This window comes from Ursus maritimus, unplaced genomic scaffold, assembly GCF_017311325.1.
Source record: "Ursus maritimus isolate PB19 unplaced genomic scaffold, ASM1731132v1 scaffold_17, whole genome shotgun sequence".
In the NCBI taxonomy this organism is placed as follows: domain Eukaryota; kingdom Metazoa; phylum Chordata; class Mammalia; order Carnivora; family Ursidae; genus Ursus; species Ursus maritimus.
The window spans coordinates 48,925,024-48,947,375 of NW_024424119.1; the positions used below are offsets into that span (position 1 = coordinate 48,925,024).

Consider the following 22,352-nt stretch of genomic DNA (forward strand, 5'->3'; position numbering starts at 1 on the left):
CTGCGGACAGGAGAGGGGAGCACTCAGGGAAGCAGACCGGGGCCTGGCAAGGCCGTGGACTTGGCCCCCGGGCCTGCCGGCTCTTGCCTCGGCAAGCACGCAGCTGAGCCGGAGAGAAGCGCACGTGGGCACACACAGCATGTTCAGGAGCGTGTGTGAGCGCGTCCCTGGGGGGCTGCTGACCTGCAGAGACCAGTGTGTGGTGTTCTGCGTGGGGCTCAGGGGCATGTCCGTGCCTCTGCTGTGTGTGCACGTGACAGGGTCGTGGGTGCAGGCGATCCTCCGGAGGGGTGGCTGGGCTGGGGGGCATGGGGCAGTACCTGTCCTCCAGGTGGCCGGGCTGGGGCCAGCCCCAGGACCGAGGCCCCCGAGCTCTGGCATCTTCTCCAGCTCTGGAGGCTGCGGGAAACTGTGGGGTGGGGGGGCGCCATGAGCCCGCGGCCCCCGGCTCCCAGAACAAATGCCCCTGCAGGCAGAGGTGTCTGCCCTGTGCCAGAGACAGGACGCTTGGGAACACGCCACGCCCAGGGCAGAGCTGCGGGAGCAGAGCACCTTGCCAGGGGAAGCAGCCTCTCCCCACCTCCCAGGGCTCTTGTGGGGACATCGGCAACGACCACGGGGAGAGAGCTCTGGGCCTTAACTGCTGCTGGGCTCTCTGGGTCGCCCTTGTAGGTTTCAGGAAGGGTTGTCAGCCTGGGGCTGAGAGAAAGTGGGGGAAGGGGTTTCCCGGGGGTGGCAAGAAGGCCAGAGGATGAAGGAGCAAATCTTCTGCCCCGCTCCCAGTGCCCCCAGCCCGCTGCTGACCACCTCCTTCCCCAGCACCTGCACTCCTGTCACAGCTGCCTGGGGAAGCCACTCCTTCACCCACAGACGGGTCACCTCTCTAAATGGCTGTGTGATGTGTTGGGGTGGGAGGTAGGATTCAGGACTCGCAGGAAGCCCTCAGAGTTGTTTGCTGAACTCAGCAAATGTTGGCACTGCCCCTTTGTGTCGGGGCTGGTCCTGCAGACACACACAGATGCCGAGGAGGAATTTGCTTTGCTTCCAGTCCCTTCCCTGGCAATGCCAACACACCAATCCTAGAGGGGCACCTCCCCACCCCCCCACCCCCCCGAGTGCCTGGCCTCCTCCTAGTTTCATGAAGTCCCTTTGTCCCGGATCTGGAGACATGCCCTTCCGTCCTTCCCATTTCCTAGGCCAGTGCCTCCTGTGCCAAGACCAGGAGACCCCTTTCCACTTTGAGCTTGGTGGTTGACTTTACCCGGCTCCCCTCAGGGTCTCACCAGCTTCCAGAGGCACAGGCGTCAAATCTGAAGTAGAACCATGTGATAAGGGAGCAGGTGGGTGGCCGAGACCGAGGGGTTCAGCCAAGGCTGGGACAGGACTAGGGTAAGGGGCTTTCTTCATTCTTAACCTGTAGAAGATGGTACTTTTCCCCCAACTTTCTCCATCATGACTCCTGGGAAAGTGGGGGAGGGGACATCTGGTACCAGCGACTTAACCACAGCTGGTACCTTGGTTATTTCATTAAATCAGGGATTTGGCAAACCTGTATTCTTGCAGACTCTTCTAAGACACATGAAACCCCAATAAATAAAAACAGTGCCACTTTTTGGGGGGAGCCCTACGTTGTCCTCTCTTGCTCCTAAGGGCTCTGGCACCTGTCCTTTTTCAGGGGAGGGGGGGCATGACCAGATGATGGGCAACCAGGTGTGTTTACCACCACCTCTGGGTGCTTGGTCCAGATATCCCAACGCGAACACCCAACAGAGCTGCTGGTTCTGAGGCTCTGCCCTTGCTAATGAGAGATCTATGGCGCTGAATTTCCTGCTGTTCTCTTGAACTGTTCCCTGGAGTCTGGGCACACTCAACACCACTGGTGACCGGCAGCCCTGCTGCACGGACCGGCCAAGCCTGTGCATGCCTGCAACCAGCTCCCGCCTCCCCCGCCCTGCTTGGGACAGGGAAGGGCCTGGGCTCAGAGGCTCAAAAGGAAGGAGCTGGGGTGTGGGCTGGGGGTCAAATCCTTCCCTGACTGCTCTGAGCCCTCCCCTTCCCCCAGAGCTTCCTCAGGACACAGGGATACCGACCTTCTCCCCAAGAAGATTTTATTGAATGCACACGCAACATTCATCCTTGGGTGCAAATTCAGTCCAGCAAGTGAAGAGACAACAATGCTCCTGGGAACATGGAGGGCTCGCCACCAGCCCCAGCCCAGCCGGGGAGACAGACCACGGGGTGGGCTCTGCTTCCCCGGGGCCCCACCCGTACCTCTCATCTCATACCCTGCCTACAGGGGTGGGGAGGGGAGGCTGCCCTTTCCCGACGGGGCTTAGGGGTCTGCCCAGGATGGGTGGGTGGATCTGGAACCAGTATGGAAACCCCTGAGAGGCCTGGGGGTGCCCATGTGCCCAGACATCACGTGGTTCCCCCCTCCCCTCCAGCAGCCAGAGAGCACTCTGAAGATTGCGAGCCACTTGCCCAAGGGGCCGTGACTGACTTGGGAAGGGGCGCTGTGCTGGGTCAGCAGCTCTTCACACCCCCCATCGGAGAACCTCAGGGCCCGCCCTCCAGGCCTCACAGACCCACACAGGTCCCTCAGACAGGGACAAAGCTCCCTGGGGTTCGAGGGGCCTCCGGGAGCCCCCTTGCCCTGTCAGACACCTCTGAGACTGTGTGTCTGACCACTCACAAATAGGAAATGAGAAATCAGGTCAAAATGCTCACAATTTCCTGCATGTCTCAGAGGGTTGTTTTCTTAAATGGGCCATATTTTAACTCGGTTTATTGAAACTAGTCAATTTTAAGATTCATCAAATCAATAAAGTAAAAAGGAAAAGATAGATAAAAGAAACAATAACAAAACATTTCAACTGAGCTTTGGTGACGTTGGCCTCAGGAATTTCTATGCTACGTGGGCAGGGGAGGGGGTGGCTACTGGCCCTTCTCCCCTCTCCAAGCTGCGAGAAGCCAAGTTTGTCCACTCCGCCAAGACCTGGAGAAGGGCTCAGCGCCCCTGCCCGCTCCTGACCCAGGGAGCCTGGGCAGCTGGGCCTCCTGTATCAGCCTGTGGCATTTAGCTTGTCTTCCCAGTTGGAAATCTGGGTGCCTGCTTCTCAGCTCTGCCCCTGCAAGTCCCAGGCAACAAGAGGCTGAGCCCCATCTGAGTAACACTGGAGACCTGGAGAAACCCGGCGACCAGAGGGAGAGCACAGGACGCTGGCCTGACTCCTCCTAGTGCACTCGATTTACCTGTTGCTGTTCTTCTTTTACAAATCAAGAGTGCTGGTGCTCCCAGCCCCCACACAGGGCTGACTGGGGCTGTGTTTGCCTATCAGAGGGTTCCCAAGGACCTCCCAGCCCCAAATCCCTACCAAGCCAGAAACAACTGAAGGTTGAGGGCTGGGGTGAAGCCTGACGAAAGAAAGAACGAGTGTGTGTATTGCTAGAGAGGGGTTGGAAATGCCCCGCCAGGTAGGTTCTCCTTACTCTGAACTCCACACATGGGTCTGGTGCAGATGCGCTCACGCCAAGGCTACCACGGATGCCTGTGCCGGTCCCGGTGGGGTGCGCAGGGCCACCTTGCAGTTGGGCCAAGAGAACAGGGCTAGGGAGGAGAGGCCTTGTGGAGCCTCGGGGCTCCTGGTGGGAGGTTTCCAGGGGGAAGGCGGATAGGGCTGGGTCTGGGGCAATCATTCGCCCAGCTGACCTCTTTAGTGCAAAACCTAATGAGGGGTGCAGGGGAGGGGGGTGGTGGCAGGGTGGGGTGGGTGCCCAGGGGCTGGGACCATTCCCAGGCCAGAATTGGCACCATTCTCTAGCGGCCAGACCTCAGAGATGGGTGGTGTGTAGGGGAGGAGGGGTGGCAGACAGGGGTCCCATCCCTTCCCACCAGCAGAACCTGGGCAGAAACAGCAGCAGGGGAAGCAGGGCCGGCTAGCCTGGGAGCACAGTGGCTGGAGGCGCAGCGCTTGGCCCCGCTCACCCTCACTCTCAGCGCCTGGCTCACTCAAAGGTCTCCCACTGCTTCCTGAGCTGCTCTACTGAGCCTGGGGCTGGGGCCGGGGCCGGGCTCACATCTTGCTTGGTTTTCCGTAACAAATCCTCAAAGGGGTCTCTGGCCTCTCGAGGAGCAGAGGGCTGCAGCGCGGGCTCCAGGCCCTGTGGGGGTCTGGGAGGAAGGAGCGGGGGGTCTCCGGGCCTCAGGGCCAGCCCCTGCTTGGCCTCAGCAGCCCTGGCACTTGAGCGGGCCAGGGGCAACGTTCGGATCCTTGAAGGGGCGACCATTGGGGGGCCCAGGGGCTGCAAGGGACTCGTGTGGGCACCCATGGGCATCTGGCCAAAGAGGTTAGGCATGGAGAGGGCAGACAGGTTGGGCTGAGATCTGTGTGGGACACAGAAGCCAGAACTGGACAGCAGGAGGCTGGGGGCAAAAGCTGGCCCCAGGGAAGCAGGAGGGGCCCCAAAAGGCCCGGCTGGTGTGGAGACCAGGGGCATGGCAGGCAGTGCTGCGGGCACAGATGAGATGAAGGGATTGAGTGATGGCTGTGGAAATGGGGTGGAGGTCCCTGCTGGGGGGAAGCTGAACTGGGGAGTGAATGAAGCGGCTACATTTGGGGCTGAAGGGCCCGGCGGAAGAGCGCTGCCTGACCAGGCTGTGTTAAGTGGGTCCAGGAGGGCTAGTAGGGCATCACTGCCTGTGCTTGTGGCCCCGGGGGCCAGGCTGAGCGGCTGGAGCAGTTCGGTGGGTCCTTGGGGGGCAGCACTGGGGAGGAGCCCAGGGAACGGGGCTGGGCTCAGGGGAGCTCGCCTTTCCCGCGCAGCCTGTAGCTGCTCTGAGAAGTCCCCGAGGGCCGCAGCATTGGCAGCCTGAAGTTTGGCCGGGCGGGCGGTGGGGGGCGGAGGCACGATGCCCAGCTCTGGGGTCTTCCTGCCCTGGGGCCGGGGAATGGTGATGCTCCCTGGAGTGGGGGTAGGCGCCTCCTCCTTGTCACTGGGGTTCAGGATGCTGTCCTGGGTTGGCAGCATGCGGGGCAGAGCCAAGGAGTTCCCAAGCAGGGCTGAGGGCTTCTCGGGGGAGGCGGCCAGGGGCTTGCTGGGGATGGCCATGTCGTCCTGGCCCAGGCTCCAGAGCTTGTTGTAAGGGTGGGTGAGCTTCAAGGCCACCGGCATCCCGCGGCTCCTGTCGCTCCTGCTCAGGTCCAGCCTCTGTGGGAGAGAACGAGGGAGGCAGTGACCAGAGACTGACCCGCACAGACTCGAAGGCAGCAAGTCCCCGGCCCCAGGCCCCTCCTGTTGCTGGACTCCGGGCGTGTGGCTGATCGGTTCCCTGGGACTCAGGGCAGCTGGGGGCTGGGCCCAGGTCACCGGCAGAGAGCCCGGGTCTGTCCAGATGCCAAGCCCAGGCTCTCTTCACTATTTTCCTCACTTTCCAGACTCCATGCCGGGCTTTTTTCTCACTGTGCAGAGGGATTCCAGAAAAAGCCCTTGTCCTTTTACGTCGGTGTTGCCAAGCAGTTTTAGGAAAATGCCTCCATTTATTGACCATCTATTGGCCAGGCCTTTTTCACTCTTCAAAGCATGTGGGCACTTTTAATCACCTGTGAGCTCAAGGACGAGTGAGGCATGGGTTCCCCTGGCAGGGAAACAGGACTGGGTTCCTGTCTGGCTCTGCCACTCACAAGCGACGCAACCTGGGCGTCAGCAGCAGGGAACGCTAACTCCCAGCGGGAGGGCGCGCAAGAATCACATGAATCACGGTGCCCACGGGAGCTTTGGGAATTCCACAGACCCCGCGACTCCGTCAGCAGCCTCCACTTGCAAGTGGGGAAACAGGCACAGAGAAGGAATGTGACAGATCGCAAGTCGCAACGGATCAGTGGTCCCACGCAAATAATCCAGAACCCAGGAATTTTGAGGCCGAGGCTGTCCGAGGAGACTTGGTCCTGGGGGGGGGGGGGGGGACCCGGAGCAGCAGCACGCCTCTGTCTGACGCGCACACGGAAGTGAGGGGCCGATTTCCGCCAGGTGTAACATTCCTAAGTGATCACTGGCGCTGGCCTGCCCGGTGGGTTTACAGGCAGAACGACCCCGAGCATGGGCTGAAGACCCTGGGAAAGTCGCTGCTTCTCCCCCGGTCTCCTTCACTGTCACATGGGGGTACCTGCCTCGTGTGGACAGTAGCAGCCCTGGCAGGTACCCGCCCCTGCTGGCATCATACCTGATAGTCGAAGGTTCCCGGTTGCTCCCTCAGGTCTTTGGGGGTCCGAAGGTCCTCCAGGCTCTTGGCCTGGCCCAGTGGCTGCAGTGGGACCTCCATGTCCAGGTTGCTGAAGACGTCTTCCAGAAGGTCGATGCTGGCAGCCCGGTCAGGCGGAGCGGGGGCAGGGCCCGTGGGCTCCCGCACTCGCTGTTCTGGACTCTCTGCCTCGTCGCCTGCGCTGTCTGACTCCTTGAGTGTCCGGTACGGCTGAGGCCTGGGGCGGGGAGGGGCAGAGCAGGCTGATTCTCCCACCCGGAGCCTCCACAGGACGCGCAAGCAACCCCCACCCCCGGAACTTCCAGGCCTTGAGGAGTACGCCTACGAGCCTTGGGGATAGGACAGTGTCCTGGGGTCCCTGCGAGTGCTGGAGTCTGGGCAGTGGCACTCTGCCAGACCTGAGGCTGAATGTGGGTTCTACTGCTCACTGTGGGACTGATTTGCACTGGGGGATCCACTTAGTTCCCCCAAAAACCACAGGACACACCATATAACTGGCTAGTGGACTTGCAGGCCATCCAGACAAGGCATGAGGAACAGGACATGACTGAAAAGGGAGGGGGCAGCTCATTCTGGAGCCCGTTCTGTACTCCCACCATCCTGTGGCTCATAGGGAACTGAGCTGGGGAAAGTCTCGCCAGGGCAACTGCCCCGGGTGGCTCAGGACCCCCAGTGGGAACTGTGAGGGTCTCAGCCTGCGCTCACCTGTTCTAGCTCTGGTCTTACCATCTCTTGCTATGGGACTTGGGAAAGTCTCTTAACCTCTCTGAACCTCAGCCTCTCCCCCATTCCAGAGTGCACCTCCCTTGCAGGTGGGGGTGGTAATTATGTGACCCGACTAACAGAGGCTGTCAACAGCATTCTGTACCTTTGACCCAGGCATTGGTGATAAAAGGTTTCTCTTACTCTCCTTTCTCACAAACCTGAGCCCCAGGGCACCACTGGGTACGTGGAGAATGGTGCCTGGATCAACCCTGACTCTAGTAAAGGTTGGGGTTGGCTCAGCCCATGTCCCAGCAGACTGACCATGCCTCTGGTAAAGTGGGGGAAGGGCACCCCCTGCTGGTCCCAAAGGCCCACGTGCAGGAACCAGGACAGGGAACACCCAACAGAGTGGAGGGCGCAGCGAACAGACCCAGACTGGACCTTGGCAAGGACTCCATCAGCCTTCATTATCTCACTCAAGTTCAGAGAGGCTAAGTAACTCACCCTATGCCACACAGCAAAAGGTAGCCATGGACACCAAGTATGAGAGACTTCAAAAGTCCCCACTTCCTCTAAGCCATCTGACCAAGGAATTAAAGACCTTTGAACCAAGTATGAACACAATGAAGGGGATAAAGAAAAGTCAGTGTGCTCCTTACACTTAAGGAAGGAAATGTATTCTTTAAAAAGAAACCATTTTATTTTGACTTAAGATGGGTGGGGTTATTTTTTTTTTTTTTGGTTTTTTTTTTTTTTTTTTTTGCTTTTCCTGTGTAATTTGTTTTTATTTGACTCTAGTATAGTTAACATATGGGCCACTTCCTTTTTAATCACACGCACACAAAAGCCTATACTTTTCATAGGGCCTGGCTAAGGGAGTGAGCGTTATTCACTATTTAAATAATTAAGGCCTCAATGAATTAAAAAAAGAGTGAGGAGACCCCCTGGACTCTGATGGGGAGTCCTTGGATGTCACCGGGGCAGAGCGTTTTTACCCACAAGGTGATTTTGAGTTGACACATGGATGAACATTTCTTATTCCAATGATTCTACCTTTATTTTAACTAATAGTAGAAATGATAATTGATACATTAGGCCAATAATATCGAGATATTATTACTTAGGACAAAGTTAACTTATTGAAGTTTTAACAGAAAAATTTTAAAGGAAGATTCAATGTACAGAGAAGGTGGCATGTGAACTCGGGCAGCACTGACTTAGGCCACCGCTTTCTAAGTGAGGAGATCAGGAGAGGGCTGACGCCTGGGCTCTTAGGTGAGCTGGTGGCAGAAAGGGCCAGAACCCTCCTACCCCTGGGGGGCAATGGCAGGAGCAGAGCTGGGGGGCGGGTTATCAGGTGCCCTGAGGAACCCAGAGGCCCAGGCCAAGGGAGGGGAACTGGGAGGGGGATGGAGGGAAGAAGCCCCTCTTCTAGGAGATGGTGGTTGTGGGCCCCGTGGGTATTCAGCAAAGGGCAGCGCTCTTCCCTCAAAGGCATCCATCAGAGACACTTCAGCTTTGTTAATAACCACGGACAAAAGCGGTCCCTTCACTCAACCCCAGCCCCGAAAAACTTGTGGGTGGAGGGGCGAGAACTGGTGAAGGAAGGGAAACTGATAAAGCTTAACACTGGGGGGGGGGTACTGGGTTGTGGATGAACCTTCTTTTTAATTAGTATGAGGCTCAGGCTCTAAACAATAATAAAAATTACCTTACGGTCAGGCAGATAAGGAAAACACCTGGATCTGTCAGCAATAATAGACACGTTCCATATCAATACTTTTTTTTTTTTTAAAGCTTAAAATCTGACCCTCCATCTCCATAGTTTTTGGAGATGTGCTGAAATAAGAGGACTCGGGCATCAACAACCACTTCCTTTAACAGTCAGGTGCACTCTCCTGGGTAAGGGACAGGGATGCCCACTCCCATCTCACACCTGTAGGCCCTGCCACTCTCGTCCCTTTACTCCTCACCACAGAGCCTGCGGGGCCTGGCAGAATGAACGTCCTGGGCACTCACCCCAAGAGCTGGCATGGGGGCACCGGAAGGCAGCAGCTCCAGACAGCCCTCCCCACGCACAAGGGCAAGCAGCAACGGCCCCCCTCCCCCACGCGGCCCAGGAGAATCACCAAGCTGAGCTCAGAGAAATGGAAGAAGGAAGGAGAGACCATTCAAAGGGGGCGGAGAAGAAAAAGCTTTCGGTGAAGCCAGAGCTCGGGCCCTCTTCCCGCTGGCATTCATCGTCAGAGGAGTCTTCGGACAGGAAGACCGCATAGTGTCGCAAGGGCTTTACTAGGCTGGGGCAGAGGAAGACAAGAGAGAAGAGGCAGTTAGGAGGCACCCTCGGAACTCCACGTGACGGGGTGGGAGGGGGGCCTCTGGGCTCAGCGCCTGGCCCTGGCCTCCCTCGGCCACCCTGAGGTATAGGCTCCCTGGAGAAGGCCAGAGGGCCTGCGAGGCCTGACGGGCCCCGAGGTGAGGCAGCTGGTCCCAAACAGGAAAGAAACCGAGAGTGCCGTAGGTGTCGAGAGCCTTAAACGTGTGATCCAGTCACCTATGACCTCCTACCTTCCACTTCCCTTTAGATAACCCTAAACACAGCAAAGAATGATGCACGAAGATGTTCATCGCTGCTATGTTTATAATATGAAAATATGGCACATGCTACATTTCCAGCACTAGGAGGCCGGTGAATGACAGTCACTTGACTGAAGTAGCCGCCCATTAACTACGACGTTTATAAAAGAGAAAAATCTCAACACCAGGACGCAGAACTGTAATTATACTCCATTCTCTCTCCCCTACTTGTGGGAAAAAGCAGAGAAAAAAGACTGGAAAGGGCTGTACATACATGTCGACAAAAGCTAGCGGGCTTAGGGGTGACTTCCCCCCACTCTGCCCCTTCTCATTTTTCTGTGTCTTCTACACTTTCTACAATGTGCATATGGACTTCAATAATCAGGAAAACATAAAAATAGAAAGTTAAAGAAGAAAGTGAGCCCCGTGGAGGGGCTCTGGCTAGAAGGCCCTCTTCTGATTAGCGGCTGCTCTCTGGAGTCTCTCTCACACGCCTCTTCAGAGAGTCTTTTTCATCTGTGATGTGGAAATTAAATATTCATTGTTATAAAAAATACATCTCCCTTGTCAGCCACCTGTGAGCTCTACCTCTATAAACAAACACCGCGCAGCCCCGAGAAAGTCCGCGCGGCCGCCATGAATTATACACCGGCCAGGGCCCCCGAGCGGCGCGGGCTTGGGAGAGGGGCGCCGGACCGGCAAGCTCGGGTCACATCTGGCCCCCCACTGTTTGGGCCCGCACACCGGGCTGGGCAGGCCCCAAGGATCCGCCGGGGGCAGTGGTGAAGTTCGTGAGAGGATGGGGCAGGAAGTGTAGGGGTGCCCAAGTGGGGGGCAGTCTCCTCTCTCACCACCCCCAGGCAGAGCGGGCTCCTTTCTCTGCTTTCCGACGCGATTCCGTCCAGGTTTCATGTCATGAAAGGCCACCATGTCTGAAAGAGTGAATGGCAACCACACTGGAGGGTGGTGAGGGACCAGGAGAGTGGGCTGTGCTGTCATCTGCCATCACGGGTGCTAAGCCAGTTGTCGCCAGGAATATGCTAGTCTTTTATAAGTAGAACCAGGGCTGGCTCCCAGCGCTGCGGAGCTCCCTGGCACATGCCAGCCTAGACCCTTCATTCCTGTGTCATCCCTGGAAGGTAGGCAGGCTAAGAGCTTTGTCCTCATAATACTGAAGTGGAGACCGAGGCTCAGAGTGGGAAGCCACTTGGCCAGGGTCGCACACAGGCATAGGGAGGAGGCAGGTCACTGGGCTCCTCTCCTTGCCCAGGCCGCCTACCTTGATGGTAGGGCCTGGGCTCTTCCTGGACCACAGAGAGCATCGGCTTAGGTGGAGTGGTCTCCTCTGGACTCAGGAGAGAGGGCAGGAAGACATGATTCACAGAACAGGGCCGCCAGGCTCCTGCCACACCCCCTGGGACAGAAAACACGGCGCAGCCGAAGGGCCCCTCTGCACAGCCACTGGAACCCTGCTGAGAATCACAGACCCAAACTTGTCACTCTCCCTGCACATCCATGACTCCAAATAGCGATGTCGACGGAGTTGGCTGTGTGGTGAGTACCCATTAAGTGTTAGGAACAATAATGTTCAGACATTCACAGAATGATTTACTCAACCGCTTAAAAGTTAGGGGGATGCACTCACTTCGAGCACTGGACGGCTCTCCTGGGCAGGTGAGGAGGTGAGGAGGGGTGGAGGAGTGGACAGGTACCCTGGCCTCAGACTCCCCTCTGGGGAGCTTGTGGAATATGCTGGGTGGGCAGGGGTGAAGGCTGCGGAGAGGCAGTGCCAGGTCCAAGCTCCATGCAGGGTAGACACCGTGCTGTACACCTAGCCCTGTCCACCTCCGTAGCCTCCTCCTGCCCTCCCCGACACACCCTACAGACCTCCGGTCGTCTCCGCCTCAGGCACTGACTGCTCTCCGGTCTGAAGACTGGCTCACTTGGCGCTCTAGAAAGCCTTCCTGGAATTCCCGGCGGGAGTGCTCCCCCTAGAGGGAGTCCGCTTCCCCTTGGGCTGCGTGTTGTAGCACTTCATCGATATCATTTACCTCCTGCAGTTCTGAGTGCAGCTCCTCGAGGGCAGGGGCCTGGCTCATCCTTCTCTTTATCCCCACCTGTGGCACAACATTAGTGCAATGGGGGTTTGCAGTCACGGGAAGGGAAGCCAGTGTGTGGGGGAGACGGGGCAAGCCCCACCCGTCGCACCCATCTTTCTGGAGTCCCAGCACGGCACCTGTCCCTTCCGTCAGCTTCTGGCTGCAGTACGAAAGTGTCCTCCGAGGTGCTGAGACCGTAGAACAGGACCACATCTGGGGGTGAGGGTGTTAGGTGTAGAGGAACAGGCAGGAGTCTCGGGGAAAACGTTTGAAGTAACATCCGCTGTGCCAGGGGCTTCACACAGGTGACTTCCACCCCTCCCAACAGCCCAGCTGAAGGCTTCCCTGCACTGACTTCACAGAGAATGAGCCTGTCATTAGTCCATCCATCCATCTGTCCATCCATCCACACTCCCGAGCGAGAGGTGCTTGTTGGGAGCAGACCAGTGCTGGCCGAGCCCCGGGAATCACCGTGAGGGAGAGAGATGTGACCATATGCCCTGGCCAGGAAGCAACAAGCAGGGATTCCAGGCCAGGGCCCTCGCTTTCCTGTTAGCCGGGCTGGTGGTAGACGTGCACGAGGGGGATGCGCACCCCTGCTTGAGTCAAACTCCATGAAGCTCTTTGGTGTCCCTTGAATCCATCTTGAACGCCCTTCCGACACCCCTGCAAGCAGCATGCTCTCCTCCTCTGGCTTTGACGAGGAAGCAGAGATCACAGCTCGGCACAGCAGCTGAACGCCACTAAACCTGCTGGGAATGTCTGGATTCACGCAAGAGCAAAGAGCCTTTGTGCTGGACTGGACCTTGGCTTCCTCAAACCAGGCTGCTGTGGTCTGCAGCCCTGTCAAATCCAGTGCCTGACCACGCTGGTGTGACGGCCTGGGGGGCGAGAGGGGGAGGAGGGAACCTCACCTAAGAGCTCACAAACCACTCTCTCTCTCGGGTCAGCTCTCCTGGCCAGGCCAGGCGGGTTGGGCGGTGGCTTCAAGAAGCCCGGGGTCTCTTGAGAATGACAGTGAACCTTGCCGGGTGGTCTGGTCAGCTCAGCGGTTTTTCAGGCATTGGGTCACATGGACGATGATGATGATACCAGCAGTACTTACAAGTGTTCGGCTAAGTGCGACCTGTACCGTTTCTCATTAATTCCTTATCCCGTCCTCCCTTTGCAGATAGAGAAGCCAAGGCTCCGAGAGGGGTAGTCAGTCGCCCAGTGTCACACAGAAGGCATCGGCAGGGCCAGGAACCTGGATCTGCCTGACTTGAAACCACTTTGTGGTCCTGCCTCTTCAGTTCTGTGGATCCGAAACAATGAAATAAGGGGTAGGGTGTTCCCCCTTCTACTTTTAATAAAAAGTGAGATTTCAAAATAAACTTATTTAAATTCAGCTGCTCATGTCCTCCTATGAAACATACAGTCAGATATTTGTCAGAGATAAAGGATGAATCGTTGAAAATGTCCAGGTTTAAATTTTTTATTAGCTTAAGGCAGAATATGAGGGAAAAAAAAAAAGTGTACCTCTTCCCTCATTAACCCAATTCAGCTACTACCCTGCAGTCTGCCACCCACCACTCGCCTGGATTTTCTTACACACAAAGAGCTGTCTGTGAAAAGGCAGGTCGTGGTGAACCTGGCTACCCAGCGAGGGCTGCCAGAGTCTTGGCGAGGAAGAAAGGCCCGCTGTCCATCACCATTCAGACCCCATCGTCTCCCACGGCTGCTCCCGCCTCTGCCCACCTCATCTCGGCTCGGAGTTCCCATGCAGATGACTTCCCGAACCCTTTCTAATGTTTGGTTTAACGTGTCGCCGGTTAGCGCGCGCATGTGACAGTGGTGACAGGCGCGGCTGTTCCTTTTTAAATACCATGTCAGAGACACGGCGTCAGGAAGCAGGGACGTGCTCTGTGGCTCTCCGCCGTGCCGGGATCGCATGGGCTTATTTTTTAATGAGGAAGATCTGCATCTCGAGAGTTTTTTTCATGTGTCACATCGCGTGGACAAATCAGCAGCACGTCACGCTGGCCCAAAATGAAATGCTGACAAATGTAGATATTTCAAATTTAATTGACATTTAAATGTACTTGAGATAAAGAAGGGAAATATCAGCAAGGACTTGGTCTCCGGAGGTAACGAGGGGAGCTGGTGATCATTTTTAAAGGATCATTTCACTCCAGCACAAAGGATCTTTACTTGGTAAATGTCTTGGCTGCTCTGGCATCCTTTAAAGACGAGGCTCCCGTTGGGCTGATGAGTGGGGACAGGCCCCAGGACAAGGCCAGTCCTGCCGGCCCAGTGGACGCCAGTCCATCCAGCTTTCCAACCATCCCCCACTTCCCAGCCAGATGACCTCGGGAAAGTCATTTTATACCTTCCTGCACCTCAATTTCTTAGCTCTAAGATGGGGCTTCTACAGCCCTCTTGACAGTGTTATCACAAAGTTGAGTGAAATTATTCAGAAAGGGCTCTGCCTAATGCCCAGCACACAGTACATATTCAATTACTACCCACACACCACGTTCGCCTGCCAACAAATAGATTCTGGGCATTTTCATCCCGTGCAGGGTCTTCCCTAGGTGTTCAAGGATGAATATAAGGTGGGTCCTGCCTTCAAAGCCCTTCCAGGTCAAGGTTAGTGGTCCCCAGCTGGGCCTATCCTAGCACATCAGAACCACCGAGAGAACCCGTCCGGGGATCTGGCTATACCATCTCTCCATCACCGTAACAGGGCCAGGACTCCAGACCATGCCTGAGCATGCACCAGGTGAAAACAACAGAACAGGGCTCTGAAGCAAGTCAGGCTGGTCTCTGGGGGAAACCAGCCGCAAGACCCACAGGGGGAAACTGGAGCTGCACCGGGGCTATCCTCTGTGTGACCCAGGCTAACGGGTAAGATCATTCTCAGGGAGGAAGAGGAGACAGACACGGAACCTGCTGGACACTGGATCTTTCCACTCTGTTGTATGTGAGTCTCTAAAACAATAAGAGAGAATCACTGCTGTCATGAGTCATGGTCACCAGTGAGAGTGTTCCTCCTGTCAGGGGACCTGCTCTTATGGGGACGGGTGGGTGTGACATCAGGTTCATCTCACCCCATGGGGACTTGCTCTGCCAGAGGGCAGTGGTGGGGGTATACCTGGCTCAGGGGCTCTTGGATGAGGCTCCGCTTGGGAGGTGAGGTAGGAGCTGGGCTTTCAATCATGAATATGGAGGAGGCTGCAGGATGGCCTGGAGGTGTCCCGGGAAGGAGTGGGCACAAGGGGCTTGAGGTCAGGGTGGGAGTTTCAAGAAAAGAGGCTGACAGGGTTGGCAGGGACCAGGTGGTGGAGGGTCTTGAACCTGCACGAGGACTGAGGCGACATGAGAGGTTAGGGGGTGATGGGATGGCTGGGAGGCAGCAGGGGGCCTTCTTGGCTTGGCCCCATCTCTCTCTCTCTCTGATTGGTAATGCCCTTTGCATTTACGATCTTCATTAGTCCATCTGTTTGACTATTTATCAACCTGTAGGCTCATTCATTCACTCTTTCAAAAAATCACTAGTGTCAATTTCACATGTCCACACCCATGCCCCAGACACCCTGAGAAGTCCTTCCCAGGCCACTGGGGGGACACTCTCCTAGGCAGAGAGGCCCAAACACAGGACAGGGGCTTCACTCCACTGTGCCACTCTTCAGGCTCATTGGTAGAGGGAAGATGGGGGATAGGGACACCTGGGGACACTGTCCATGCTTTTTCTCTCCGGAAGAGAAATTGTGTAGATTGTGAAGAACTGTCCCTCTCCCCGAAGATGGCCTTTGCCTGCCACAAGCCCGAGTCTTCTGCGGGCACCATGGGAGCAGTGGTGGAGGGCAGGGTGTCTGGTGAGAAAGCAGTGGACGTGGGTGTGGGTGCACATTCTGGGTCCAAGGCAGGTCATTCCACCTGCTAGAGCCTTGGTTCCTTCATGGCTGAACAGGCTAAGACACCTGCACCGTGAAGACTTTCGGGGCGTTGGGGAAGTGAACCAAGGTGACCCGTGAAGTGCCGGGCCTGAAACAGGCATGAGAAATGGTGGCATGACGCCTGGAAGAGGGAGGGACTCAGGTGAGGTGGCCAAGCTTTCAGGGGAGGCTGAAACCAGCAAGTCTGGAGGGTGGGGCACCCTCTCTCAGGGCATGCTGAAGGCTTGGTGTCTCAGCTGGCACTAACGCCTCCTGTTGTGACTGCTCCTGGGAGAGGTCCTTCCCTTCGAGCGTCAGGCAAAAGGGGCTGGGGACAGGGAGACCTGGATTTTCCTGGGCTGCTGCACATTCCTGGGGACTCCTTGGCAGTTCCTGCTTTTCCAGTCTGGGTTCAGACTTCACGTCTGGCTCCTGGCGTGGCTTTGTCTCCAGGGCTCAAAACCCACTGTTGGAGAGGGGATGGGGGGACCGAGTTGGGTCAGGGGCCTCTCACATTCCTAATTGGGTCTGGGACCTTCTGCTCTGGTGTTTGGACTCCTGGCTGCTCAGGGAGTGGATCCTGGCAGGCTGCCAGTGAGTAGGACCTAGATAGCTGTCCCCACCCCTGGGGCCCAGGGCCAGCTGGCATCTTGGAGACTTGCTCCTGGGGCTGATGGCAGTTTCTGGCTCTTAGATGGCCCCGGGCAGGAGAGGTGCTGGCAGCCTCATAGTCCCATCCCAATCCCACCTGGCACGCAGTAGGTGCTCTTCACACATTTATGGTTAACACTCATCCCTTCCCCATCTCCAGAGTACTGGGCTATAAGCTTCGGGCTGCCTTCGCTGATTCCCTTGTTCTTTCATTCAGTACACATCCCTGAGCAGAGGTCTGGGCTGGGCTCTGGTCCAGGAGTTGAGGAGTCGAAGCTGAAGGGCACATGGTCACCCTGCCTTGGAGGAGCTCCCAGGCTCCCGGTGTGTGTGTGTGTGTGTGTGTGTGTGTGTGTGTGTGTGTGTGTGTATGCGTGTGCATGATGTAAAGAGAATACTACAATATGGAAGGTCAGCACTGTATCAGGGGAAGTCAGGGGACTGTGGGCATGGGGAGGGGAGGGTGCAACTCATGGGGAGGCAACAGAGTGAGCATTAGACCACTGACAGCAGTGTTGCTGCAGGTGGGGGGAGACTAGTGCACCCTGCCACCTCAGGATGCTAGTGCGGCTCCTACGGGCAGCTTCCCAAATCATGCTCTTCGGGATGTGAACAGACACTGTGTTGAGAAAAAAGAGGGCAGAGTCTCGCCCAGCGTCTCTGGCTGGCAGCTGACGGGCAGGAGGCTGACCCAGGTCTGTGGGGTCCCAGAGCCCTGTCCATGCACCAACTCCCCATCGTGGCAGCAGTTCACCAACCATGCCGCTGGGGCAGCTCTGGGCCTGGGGAGGAGAGAGAGGAGCTCTACCCCTGTTGTGATCCACGACCAGCACCACTGAGTCCGCGCTGAGTCCAGGTCTTGAGCAGACGGCGGGGAGCGGCACATCATCTTTTGCCTGAGCACGTGTGCAACTGGCTCGAAGAGATACAGCTGCAATGTCCCGAGACCTCGTCTTTGTGCAGAGCTCTCACTAAATGCTTCTGGCAGCTTCTTCTGATCTTATTTTAATCTTCTGGGGCTTTGGGTGCTGGGGTCACGTGGTGCAAGCTGGATGGTGAGACTCTGCCATCCCTAAGCGGCGTGGGCCGGCAGTTTGGTGCACAGACTGCCTGTCTAGCCAAGCGCAACCCGCGGGATTTCTCCTTGGTCAGAAGGATTTCTAACACATGTTCCTCTGGGTCCCCCAGACCCAGATTCACAGGGAGTCCAGAGTTTTGGTTGGAGCATAAAGTGGTACAATTCTTTTAGCAAGCTGTTTAGCAACATGGAACAGAAATCTGCCTCTAGGACTGGGGGTACGGGTCAGGGACAACCTCTCAGGGTCTCAATTACGTCTACAAAATCGAGCTCATGATACCTACTCCCCCAGATTTCTTGTGAGGATTAAATGAAACAGTGTATGCAAAGTGCTTAGCAGGCCGTTCTTGGCTAATGGTAGCTGTTCATCATTCCATTCCTTAGGATGATATCAGATGAGAAAAGCTTTAAGAACAAGGGCATTTCTTCTGGCATTTCATGTTAGTGAACACCTGGAACAATCTACAAATCCAGTAGGAGGGGTATGGCGAGGCAGACCACGCATGCTCACGAAGCGGGACGCCGCCACAGCTGTGAGCAGCAGGGGTTGCAAGGACACGGGGCAAGTCCGGAGGACGGACTATTGCAAGGAGGATGCAGCGCTGCAAACTATATTTAGGATGAGCCCCGGAGGGGAGGCCGCAGAAACACTAAGGACGGAGGTTCAGAATGAACTTGTCTCTTTCCCCAAACCTCCGGATTATAAGGTTCTGGGGTTATTTTTACAGACAAACGAAACTGTTTGAAAAGAGCAGATTTGGTACAAATCTGGCCAGCCAGGTGAGCAGGGAAATGGCCTGTGGGCTCCTGGTGCCTGAATCCGGACCACTCCTACTTAGTACAATGAACCTTCAAAGTACCAGCCCGCAGCCAGTCAGGACTCCCGAGAGGGGGTTGTGGGGCTCACCCGCTGGAGGGAGACGGAGGTGTGCAGTCAAAGTTCAGGCTGTGCAGCTGGTCAGCCCTGGGTGCGTCTCTGAGCTCTACTGACTGCCAGCCTCTTGGCCACTAAGACTCAGAAGACAGCCCCACCCTTCAGGGCTGTTAAGGTTAAACAAGGTGGAGGCTGTCTGACCATGGCAGTCAGTACCCTCCACAACCCTGAGAGGGCTACTGCCCGGCCCCCTGTTGTGGGGAACAAAGGACAGGCAGCCTGAGGACCAGCAGGGGACTCCCTGCCGTTGGCCTCTGTCTGCATGCTGGGCGTGGTCCTGAAGGGTGGGGAGTACTGAGCACAGTGCTGCCTTCTAGAGTTTGCTGTCGGCTCCTTCTAAGCATCACGTTCAATGGGAAATTCTCTTACACCTGGCAGGATGAGGGGAACGGAAGGTGGGGCCGGACAGCCACACACTGCGGCTGAAATGACAATTAACAGGTGGGAGATGTGAACCTCACCATGCCCCCTGCAGCCACCACTGTCCCCATCACTCCGAGTAGCTCAGGGTCATACTTAGGTTCTCAACGAAAAGGCCGGATGGTGCAGAAGAAGGGGTGAGGGCTGTGTCAGCAGACAGCTGATCCTACCAGTTTCTAGCCCTCAGACCCTGGGCTAGTTCCATTAGAAAGTCTCCCTTTGAGCCTCAGTTTCCCTGTTAGATGGGAAAGACACCACCTACCCTTCACAAAAACATCCTGTTGCTTGTCTTTCCTTCCCCAGGTAGAAACACTCAGGCACCAGGGGGACACCGTTTCTGTGCCAGGAAGAGGACTGAACAGCTCCAGTTCCTGACTTCCAGGAACCAGAGAAGAAGGGCGGCATGTGGGACAAGTCATCTTAGGACACAGGACCCAGAACCGTCTCTCTAGGCAAAGCCAACTGACAAGGGACCCCTGTGGGTAGCAGAGTGTATCGGAGAGAATGAAATCAAGCAGCATCTGGAGTCCTGGCCCTTCCACCTTCTAACCGCGTGACCCAGGAACACTGGTCACATATTTTCTGAGCCTGAGTTCCCATTCGGTGGAAGAAGAAACAAACACCAGCCGAAGAGGGCCTAGAACACAAGAGGTGCTCGATTGTACTTGCTGTCGGGTGGCCCCTGACCCACAGCCCGCGCTGCCTGACCCCTCCGAGCCCTAGCTCTCACCCTAGGGAATCCTCAGGGCATCCCATCAGCCTGTTCTGAATAATAATGCGAGTAGCTAGTACTTCTTGAGGAGAAATAGTCACTGAATATTAATCAGCTAGTGTTAGCTGAAAAACAGAGGGAATGTTTTCCCCAGAAATCTTTCTGAAGTGTTCTTCCAGTTGTCATTGGATGGCTTTAAGGGGTGAGGACACCCACCTTTGATTCGGAAAAGACATTTGACATACGAGAAATTTCGTTTCGGGAAAATGCAAGTCACAAAAGAGTCAGCATGGGGATTCTCTTTAAAGGCCCCCTCTTAAAAATCCCAAATCGCTCACACCTGGTAGGTTTTTGAAACTATCTGCTGAATGAATGGATACATGAATGGACAGATGGACATCATCTGGAAAGGAAGAACGGGATCTGTGGCCACAGAGCTGGCAGCCGACGCTACTGGGCCTTGATGAATTCCAGACGCTGAGCTGCTGCGGGAGGCCATGGAGACCGTCTTATTGTTAATCAGCTCCATCTTGCTGTCCACGAAGTTAATTATTTAATGTGCTATTTGGAAGTGAGAGTTGGGGCGAGAAGTCGGGAGGACCGAACCTCTCCCTCCACTTCAAAGATCTTGTGTATCTCTCTGCCGGCCAAACCCTCAAGTTGGCGATGTACTGCGATATTCCCGGGACAGACAATGATCCGTGAGTCCAGAAAATCCAGGCCAGATGAAAGGGCCAGGCACAGAGTCCATGTGCCCCACACGGAACCACCCGCAACAAAGGCCCATTAGGATCTGGCTCCTGCCTGCCGGCTTGTCTTCTCGTGTCTCCCAGCACAATGCTGACAGATTGGTGGAGCTGGTTTCTTTCCCCCCCAGAACAATATTTTATGAGGAGTCTGTTTTATTAAAATATTTTCCGCTGGATGCTTCCTGTGTTTCAAGAACTTGGTCTTGCCAGCTGGAGCTGATGACAGTTGAGAAAAACACATCCAAGTGCTGTTGTGACATGGCATTTGGAGATGGAGGAGCACGACGGGGGGGTGGGGGTGGGGAGGCAGCATGGGAAGAGATGCAGGAAAATACCCCAGTTGCACCATAAATGTCACCGGTATTATGGGAGAGCAGCATGCCCCCCCCCCCTTAAAAAATGTGAACAGAAACTCTTGGAATAATATCCCCAGATGTGCATCCTGATCACCTGGAGGGCTGGAGCTGCTGTGAGCTCTGGCCACAGAGAAGCTCTCATTTGTTTTCGATCGCTGCCAGTTTGCCAACCAACTGAACTAGCTCCCATGTTCCCACTGGTTCACTTCAACCCCAAATGTTTCCTGAATAGACATCTAAAACAAGGCATATTGCAAAAAGAAATAAAAAGTGATAAGGGCACAGTTCTGCTAACACCCAGGAGGATGGGATTACCGGACACTGGCTCTTTGGCACGTACTGAAGAGGCATCCCCTATCACGGGGCTGGGAGAGCAACGGCATAAATAAACATAATTAGGAATTCCGACCTCTAATCAGTGACCCGGACACAGCATGGGAAATGCTTTTCAGTAAAATGTGGAGCGTTGCTGGTCTGGCGTGCTCTTGGGCAATGCAAGGACACTCTGGGTTTGCATTTCAATATCCCCAGCCCCAAGACTCTGTATCGCTGCACAGTGTCTAAAAGATTTAGCCCAGTTTTAAAGACATGGTTTTAAAGAAAAGTAACTAATTTCATCCCTCCCTAAGGAGAAATCTTTAGGGTCTGAGGAACTCTGAAGCTATGTGGCACTTTCTCCACAAGGGGGCAATGATAATCCATGACAGTGGCGGCCAGGGAACTATTCCTTAATACTCCCACCGTCCTATTGTGCAGAGAAGTTATGCCTACACCAACTTCTGGAGTCCTCTCTTCTAAATTTTGCATAATCAAGCATCTTGATTTTGCTAGTGCGCACGCGTACACACACACACACACACACACACACACACACACGAGTCTCCCATAGCTCTCTGGGCAAGGTGTAAGCAGGCCTCGGTAGGCTGGTTCTGTAACAACACGGTGATCTCAAGCAACACCAGACTGTAAACCAGAGAACCCTAGAAGAGCTGAAGGATATTGCAACCTGTATTAGGACACGGCTTGACATTTCAGAATTGTTTCTTCCTTCTGGCTCCTTTCCTGGCTAGGGCCTGCCATTTCCCTTAGCTCCTTTCCCTGACAACTTTTCTGAAAGTAGAGCAGACAGGAGGAGAATTCCTCTCTTCGCCCAAGCGACTTCAGGGTCCCTGGGGCAACTGTTTTGGTTCCCTTAACAAACCCCAGACTGAGATGGTTTCGTGTACTTTTTCAAAGGATCACAGGAAGCCAGTGTGTAGCTGCTGAGTTGTCTGGGCAGAGCCCCAGGGCTGTGGGCCTCAGGGACAAAGGGCAGCACTCCAGACGGTTCTGGACTTGGGGCTGTGTGCAGCTCTAAGTCTTCTGCCACGTGGGCAGCTCCATCTCCAGGCATCGCTTGTCCACCCGCCTCGTTATTAACCTCCTCTATCCGGCATCCATCCTGCATGTGACTCCGAGCCAGGCCCTGTGCTAGCTTCCGGGCAGAACACCCAGTGCCTGCCCACAGAGCCCTGGGCCTGAGGGGAGGTGGAAAAGCCAGGCCCTAATAAAATGATTGCCATGGCACAGGGGAGCAAAGGTACTGGTGAGGGTGGGGCGGTAGATAAGGACAGCTCTGGGTATAAATCCAAGCTCTAGAGCCCTTGAGCACCCCAGGCTTAGGAGAGTGATGGTCCTTGTTAAATAGATTGCCTCCTCGACCAGGTTCCTAGCTCTCCCCTGCTGACCTGGGCCTGGAACCTTCTTCTGAGCCTGTTTGAGTACACTTTGGGTGTCACCACTCAAAACCCAGCCTAGAGGCCTGCCTCCCTGGCCTCTGGGGCCTCCTGTAGATATGACAACTGCTAGCAAAAGCCGACATGGAAGATCAAGCCCAGCTCCCCGACTGACCTCTT

General features: G+C 55.7%; 1 protein-coding gene across 5 annotated transcripts in view; it reads right to left on the bottom strand.

Annotated features, from left to right (window-relative positions):
* Positions 1-2,091: 2,091 nt before the first annotated feature.
* Positions 2,092-22,352, bottom strand: part of DENND1A (DENN domain containing 1A) — a 489,670-nt gene continuing 469,409 nt past the window's right edge. For 3 of the 5 annotated variants that reach the window (XM_040631857.1, XM_040631855.1, XM_040631856.1), the window contains 3 exons: positions 9,133-9,261; positions 6,221-6,476; positions 2,092-5,208 (listed from right to left, as the gene is read on the bottom strand). In XM_040631857.1, the coding sequence (XP_040487791.1) occupies positions 4,006-5,208; positions 6,221-6,476; positions 9,133-9,261 (1,588 nt within the window). In that variant the 3' untranslated portion in view covers positions 2,092-4,005. The remainder of the gene's footprint in view (positions 5,209-6,220; positions 6,477-9,132; positions 9,262-22,352) is intronic. The other 2 variants (XM_040631858.1, XM_040631859.1) reach the window with 1 other exon arrangement.